Source organism: Perkinsus marinus (genome assembly GCF_000006405.1).
Source record: "Perkinsus marinus ATCC 50983 genomic scaffold scf_1104296964226, whole genome shotgun sequence".
Lineage (NCBI taxonomy): Eukaryota > Perkinsozoa > Perkinsida > Perkinsidae > Perkinsus > Perkinsus marinus.
This window is the reverse complement of record NW_003204753.1, coordinates 7,335-14,657: the sequence shown is the minus strand read 5'-3', so window position 1 is coordinate 14,657 and position 7,323 is coordinate 7,335. Positions and strand designations below refer to the sequence as shown.

The window sequence follows — 7,323 nt, the reverse complement described above, 5'->3', positions numbered from 1 at the left end:
CATATGATACGAATGAGATAGCCTCGAGACCAAGGCGAAAATTTCTTCACACATAACTGGTGATCAAGACGGAAAAATCCCCAATAACAGAAGAGCCACAGACGCGGCCCTCCCTATTATCATCGTCATACGCAGTCCGTACGGAGCCGCGACACTTCAGATGCACAAGGCACCTAAACCGCAATGATTTCTCTCATCCTACCATAAATTCCACACAACCACTAACGCAAATTCACTATTCGCCACGATGATATGCTCCGTAAAATTGATATTATTCACCCGACTTTCATGGACCTCGCCATTCGACGATTATTACCATCGCAACAGGAATCGAAAGTCACAGTAGACCAAAATATTCAACATAAATAAGCATAGACAAACGCTCCATATCATTGCCATATTAAACGTCATACAGGTCCTTTCATATGTGCTGTTCCGCGAAACCATACCCCGAAACAGCCAGAAAAAAGGGTACGTAATTTTGCGATTTTTCCCTACTATCTGAGATTGTCTATCCCTACGTCCCCCCTATAAAATTTCGTTCAACAGACACCAAATTGACGCCAAAACCGCCGCATATCAACCAATGCATGAATACAAAATTTCACGAATTTTCTCCCAAGAAAATTAGTGTTAGCCATCACCCTAAAGCGATACCACGCTACTAATTTCACCCCAACCCCCCTATAGAACATCCCATTTTTTATTGCCTGCAAATATGACGTCCTCCTCAGAGATCCTTCGCTTTCGCTGTTGCCAGAAACAGGATGACCAATCATATAGCAGAAGTTCGGCAGATATATAACCGTCAGAGTTGAATCGGACCAATAACACTCCCCATCCTGAAGATTTGTCAATAACCATAAAAGCGATGCGAAGCCCCTACAATGCTATACGCAATCTTATGTTTATCAGCAATCTTCCCCTTAGGCTTCAACTCCACTCGCTGTACGCCATGCCTGCGATAAGGGACCAAGCTTCTCCTGAGATCTACTACTGCTATTCTCACTCAATATCAAAAGTGGGACGATGCCCCGTAGCATCCTTTAGAGCCGTTGCCGATTTATGTAAACCAATCAGTGAAAAATAGTGTAGTAGCTGAACCTACCACAAATGAAAATTCCCCAGAAACTTCAACTGGGCTTCAAACTCACCTTGTTGCGATTTGTAGTCAGGAACATACTCTCGCTCCGCTTCAGCTCGTCACCGACGGAACAAGGGGCAAAATTCTTGGGCGGAGGATACTACACAAGCAAAGACAAATTTAGTTCTCATAGATATACGTCCCCGGGTGAGATAAAAACAAAGAGAATGCTACTAATGTGATGACATTTTCATGGGAAACTGATTGAAGAACATCGAAAACGAGTTCTCCCGGGAATATTATAGGTTTCTGGAGGATTCCTTGTGGACAAAACCGCGCATTCACAGGCGAATTAGACCAACTCACGATGTGTTTATTATGAACATCTCGGAAGAGCTCAGGACTGACGATATCGTAGCTTCCCTTGTCGCTCCTAGTCTTCGTCACACTGCCACTACCAGTGAAATCGACATCAACGTCGTCAGTCGTGCTCAATTTTCCCGAAGTCGTATTGCTATCGCCACTCCTTCTAGAATCTTCCACCAGGCTCGAGCCCTTACAAGGTGATGGGCTATTCATATCATCCCTGAAAAAAACTATGAAAAATTCCTAGCTAGTGAGCCTACAGATTATGAACGGTTTTGATATCAGCTTCGTAATCCGTCACCTTGGCACAGATAACACTGCGAGCGCCGCATACACCATATCTGCGATAAAACGTATGAGCGACAATATGTTTCCCAGTGCGGCTCACCTGGCAGTTCCCAGGAGATCCCTCCACCCACGAGCCTTCATATTCACGAAAGAGATAAAACCGAGGGACACTGAGAACAGCAAGTTAGAATTCACAGTGCGGGGGGAAGAGTATGCACATGATCAACTACATGTGTTGGTGGTGACAATGTGAAAATTCTGAGAATTTTTTTGGAAAATTCTTGCTGATTTCTGTACACTTCTACCCTAATTCATATGTAAACCTCCATAATTAGTGAGGAAGCTCCTGAGCTCAGCTGAGGAAAGCAAATATATATTCCTCCAACACTGTGTTCACTCCTGAGCTCAGCTGAGGAAAGCAAACATATATTCCTACTCCAACACTGTGTTCACTCCTAAGCTCAGCTGAGTGGAAGCGAACATATATTCCTCCAACACTGTGTTCACTCCTAAGCTCAGCTGAGTGAAAGCGAACATATATTCCTCCAAAACTGCGAACTCACCCATGCACGTTGCAATGATATCGATGGTCCCAGTCTCATTAACAACCTTCATCACGTCAAGTGGTCGATACGATCCTTTTGCAGAGTAAAACGATGCCGTGAGGGGGTTCGCAACGCCGCGGACTTCAGCCAGAGCATTAGCAGTGCCGCCAGGCAGCTGACCCACAGGCACGAACCTAGCCCGTGGATCTGGATTCCTAGATAGACCATTGACAGCCTCATCTGAAAAGGCAATAATAGTAATTCCAAGAAAACTGTTCGCAAAGTCCTACCGACGGTACCGTCGCCACCAATAACAATGACCATTCTGTAGCGGTCGACATTCAAACGCTCGCAATCTTCTTCTATGTGCATTCGGTGAGTCGTCTCTACTTTATCATACCTAACGACAGCACTCATGGACAAACACATACACGCTCAACCAGTGTGCAAAGAACATGCTTCTGAGGGAATTTTGAAATTTATTATTGTACACTCCTAACCGAATGCCTATAATTAGGGAGGAAACTCGGCTGAGCTCAGCTGAGGAGAACGATCAACATGAAATCCTCCAATATTATGCTCAACTCACTCGACATCGGCGATCGCAAACATCGGCTTTAAGAACTTGCGGAAGAGCTCTCTCGCGATCCTTTTTCCCCCATAAGGATTAACAAAAACCAAGACCTTCCCAGCCGCTTGCTTTGCTCTCAAAGTCTCGTACCATTCAGTGCGAGCCTCGTCGCTCTCGAACGCCACTGAAAATGACAATGCACTGCTAACAAGGAATCATCCAGGAACCTATAATGTTTTCAAGACGACCTCATTTTGAATTTTCCGTATGGCGAGGAACACATTCATCGATCAGTTTCCCATGTAAATATCATCACACTAGGAATCGTTATTTCTCAAAGCCAAAGGCAAGTCTAAGAAGCCAAGACTTACATCGAACTTGCTTTAGTTCCCTCACAGAGGGCTCGAGGTACTGCTGAGGGCACACCCAAAAATCCAACCGGAAGCTTCCAGCCTTCCCGTCCTCATTCTCAACCTTCTTCGCACCGAGCACGTCAAATACCGGGATGAAGACTCTGTCTCTCCCAGCAGCCAGGATGAGCTCTTGCGTTGAAGAGTCGACTTTGATTAGCACGAGTAGCCCTTTTTTGTTGAGCAACTTGCACTCGGTGTAAGAGAAGTCTTCAGTAGCATCCTGAAGTGAAGCATCTACGCAGGAGTCATTGGCACGAGGAAACCTACGAATTTGGTACGCTCAGAACGATAGGTCGTGTGCTTCCCTAGCACCGACGAGAATACACCGAGCTTCGAACCTCCTCCGAAGACCGGCATAGAAACCGGGAAAGAACTAACCTCTGAGCTCACATAAAATATGCATATGGTTTACTACACGTGTTGGTCACAATGTGAAAATTCTGAGGAAACTTTGGGAATTCCGCGTTGGTCTCTGTAGGTACCTACTCGAAATTGTATGTAAATTTCACTAAGGATACTCGTAATCTCGGCTGAGGAAGGCGATCATAAATTCCAACACTGTTGATTTCCGGGCGAGCGAGATCATAGGTACGCGCTGACCGTTTCTCGGGAGAGCATCCCGAAATCTGTTGGCAGGTTGTAGTCGCTGATGCCGCATCACGTCGGGTACGTGAGACATCAGGTAAAGTCTGAGGTCATATTCGTTGATGGGCATGAAGCCTCTCTGAATCACTAGCAGGCCTATGTGCTGTCCCTGGAGTGCCCTGTCTAGTAGTAATGAGACTTGGTCGCATAGACTTCAGAAGTCTATATAGGTTCTATTTTGAGAGCTCTCTGAACTTGTACTACACATGGTGTTCACAAATCAAACGATTCCATCAAATCTAGCAGATGTGGTCGTCGTGATGGGCACCTTCTTGGGACTTCACCACATTCACTGCAAGATATAATTGTGTTACTTGTCGGGATTGCGCAGTCGCCTTGCCTTTGACACAAAGCTTTCCCGTATTATACGACAGCGGCAGGATTCGAACCTGCGCAGGCAGAGCCTAGTGGATTTCTAGTCCACCTCCTTAATCACTCGGACACGCTGTCTGATATATTCACTTTCTTAAGCATACCTCGGATTGATTGGAATCCCGAAGCATCACAAGTCTCATTATGGTAGCAAAACTATTCAAGTCTTATAATGAGAGGATTATCAAACGTCACCAGACAAGGAAACTACCACCGAGCTCAGCTGAGGAAAGCGAACATACATTGATGCCTTCCGAGCAAACTGAGTCAAGTCTCCAGGAAACACCGGAAATGCCATACCACTCCCCGCACATAACTTCAGAACACGACAAGGTTCACACACAAAGGTATATGGGATGATAAAACTACTATCTACGAAGACTATCAATGCTTTCTAAGCCTCGACAACAGCACGTGCACCAATCTCGACACCACCACAGAATTCGGCATCTCAAATGCCCAGTTGACAGTCGAAAATGACAACAACAAGAAATGCCCAGCTGCTATCGAGACGGCTCCTCAATCACCCACTGCAGCACCCAGATTGATTGCCATGAGCAGGCTGTCCCGGCCTACCACACCACCGTCGAATCGTCTCAACTGTAGCACTATTACCTAAGACGTGCAGGGCCGCCCGCACCCGATCGACTGGGTTGGGGCGTAGTCTTAACCCGTGACTTGATGCCTCTGGACATTTCAATGAATGCCTGTAAAAGAACAAAAGTCATCGATTTTCGTAATTTTCAAGAATTCACCTGCTCAACGTTGTGCGAGTTTTTCGCAGAAGTTTCCAAAAAAGAAATTCCGAGCTGATCTGCCAACTCCTTACCCTCATCGTAGGTAACAACCTGACGACGATACGGACCAACAACATATACAAAAAACAACAACTGTCGCTATCACTAGTGCAAGAGTCAGTGTTAGAAGAATATATGTTTGCTTTCCTCAGCTGAGCTCAGGAGTGAACACAGTATTGGAGTAGGAATATATGTTTGCTTTCCTCAGCTGAGCTCAGGAGTGAACACAGTATTGGAGTAGGAATATATGTTTGCTTTCCTCAGCTGATCTCAGGAGTGAACACAGTATTGGAGTAGGAATATATGTTTGCTTTCCTCAGCTGAGCTCAGGAGTGAAAACAGTGTTGGAGTAGGAATATATGTTTGCTTTCCTCAGCTGAGCTCAGGAGTGAACACAGTATTGGAGTAGGAATATATGTTTGCTTTCCTCAGCTGAGCTCAGGAGTTTCCTCACTAATTATACAAGTTCACAGGAACCAATAAGACTATCCAAAAATTTTGTATTCTCACCAACACATTTCACTGACCATGTGCATATTTTCCAACACTATGTAAAATACCTTTTTTGATGTGAGGTCACTCTTGTTGCCGACCAACAGCTTGCTGACATTCTCAGTCGCATATTTGTCAATTTCTTGTACCCAATGTTTAACATTGTTGAAGCTTTCACGATCCGTTACATCGTATCTGCACATATACAGCGCGTGTCAATTTGATATGATGCAAATTTGAGTTATTTTCCGAGATCTGAAACTATATCGCATAAACAATGTAAACATTGCTATGAACATGTGATGTGATAAAAGTAACCTTTCGAGACTATGATAGCGACAAGTTGTTCACTATCATTAATCCCGGAATAGAAAACACACATTCTCCGCATAATATCAAATTCACACGTACTGTACTTATATGAAATTCTTACACAATTATGATGCCGTGAGCTCCTCTATAGTAACTTGAAGTTATCGTTCTGAATCGCTCCTGGCCAGCCGTGTCCCACTGGGAAAAACAATCACCGTAAAAATTCACTCTCTCCACATTATTACAATTTGCAATTTTATAGTTTTTCCATCAAGTTCAATGGTGCGAATCTTGAAGTCAACCCCGATGGTCGAAATGTAAGATTCAGTATAAGTGTCGTCCTGAAATCACATCTGTGTTGAACTCTACCAATTGCATTCGTTTTCTTACAGCAAACCTCAGCAATAAACACGATTTCCCCACGCCTGAATCGCCGATCAACAACAACTTGAATAAGTAGTCGCTAAAAATGAACAAAAACGATCTCGTCCCTTTTGATACCACAAAAAAACCGAATTCCCATGTGTCACCCTTGAGCGAAAGTATTGAACTTCTTGTCAAGCCACCGTTGGCGAAGCCTTGTACATATCTTATTGTCAAAAAGAGGTTGATGATAACTCATGCAAACTGGAAAATTCTCAATATTTTCCCATAAAAAAATTTCACGAAAAATGAGACCCAAAAATTCCCATAGAATTATACGATACTCCCCGTCCCTATACTTACTATTCTGGGTTCATAATGGTTATAACACAATGATGAATGATAGCGTTAGATGTGACAACTTTGGTATCGGATAGCGGAGCGATGCGTGATTGTGCAAATTTGACAAAAATGCCGCTTTAAATCTCGCTCGCCCACAAAAAAGCGCCTCGGACTTTGTTTTGAAATGTCAAACTCGATGTAAGGAGAAGTGTTGGAATATATTTTCGATTCACTCAGCTGAATTCTTCCTTGTCAAGTACAGAAGTCTACATACAAATTGACAGAAACCAATGAGAATTCCTCAGTATTTCCGCAAAAGGTCACCTCCGCATGTAGTTGAGCTGGTCTTCCCCTGGGGAAGACCTTCTTTAAAAGAAGAAGACTAAAAAGAAGTTCTTTTTCTTATCAACTTGACAAAAACTACCAGAAACCGTACTACGGTTGTTGGGGCATTCCCAATACGCTTAAGCGTATTTTCCCACACCGCTGAGTGCCCCCCAAAAGGGGGGGGGCGTGTCCCGACAGCGATCCCTAGAAGCCGTAGGTAGAAGACTTCTACTAGAAGTAGATCACCAGTCGTGGGTTCAAATCCCAGTCTGATCATTTTGCCGAATTAACTTAGTGTGATGTTGCTCGCCCACGAGTTCATGAATGCTCTGCGTTGGGCTTATGATGATAACTAGTCTTGTTCCACAGTATGGCAACAGCCGCTAACGTCTCCGTCTCGGCTCAT

At 44.3% G+C, this 7,323-nt stretch overlaps 2 protein-coding genes and 1 non-coding gene across 3 annotated transcripts; all 3 read right to left on the bottom strand.

Annotated features, from left to right (window-relative positions):
- Positions 1 to 125: 125 nt before the first annotated feature.
- Positions 126 to 3,624, bottom strand: Pmar_PMAR003215 (sphingosine kinase, putative; the record flags this gene model as incomplete). Its single annotated transcript, XM_002770880.1, has 12 exons — positions 126 to 173; positions 887 to 959; positions 1,010 to 1,104; positions 1,155 to 1,244; positions 1,451 to 1,670; positions 1,711 to 1,791; positions 1,839 to 1,908; positions 2,302 to 2,523; positions 2,574 to 2,683; positions 2,873 to 3,038; positions 3,226 to 3,487; positions 3,535 to 3,624. 12 exons carry the CDS (start codon positions 3,622 to 3,624, stop codon positions 126 to 128), a joined length of 1,527 nt encoding a protein of 508 aa, XP_002770926.1.
- Positions 3,625 to 4,280: 656 nt separating this feature from the next.
- Pmar_PMAR003214 lies at positions 4,281 to 4,362 on the bottom strand. Its single transcript has one exon. It is a non-coding gene; the product is annotated as a tRNA-Ser (tRNA).
- A 264-nt stretch (positions 4,363 to 4,626) lies between these two features.
- On the bottom strand, positions 4,627 to 6,641 carry Pmar_PMAR003213 (RAS small GTpases RIC1/ypt1, putative; the record flags this gene model as incomplete). Its single annotated transcript, XM_002770879.1, has 8 exons — positions 4,627 to 4,856; positions 4,900 to 4,991; positions 5,040 to 5,132; positions 5,642 to 5,768; positions 6,007 to 6,083; positions 6,131 to 6,226; positions 6,276 to 6,348; positions 6,612 to 6,641. Coding segments are annotated over 8 exons (636 nt in total), but the record flags the coding sequence as incomplete, so codon positions are not given.
- Between the last annotated feature and the right edge of the window lie 682 nt (positions 6,642 to 7,323).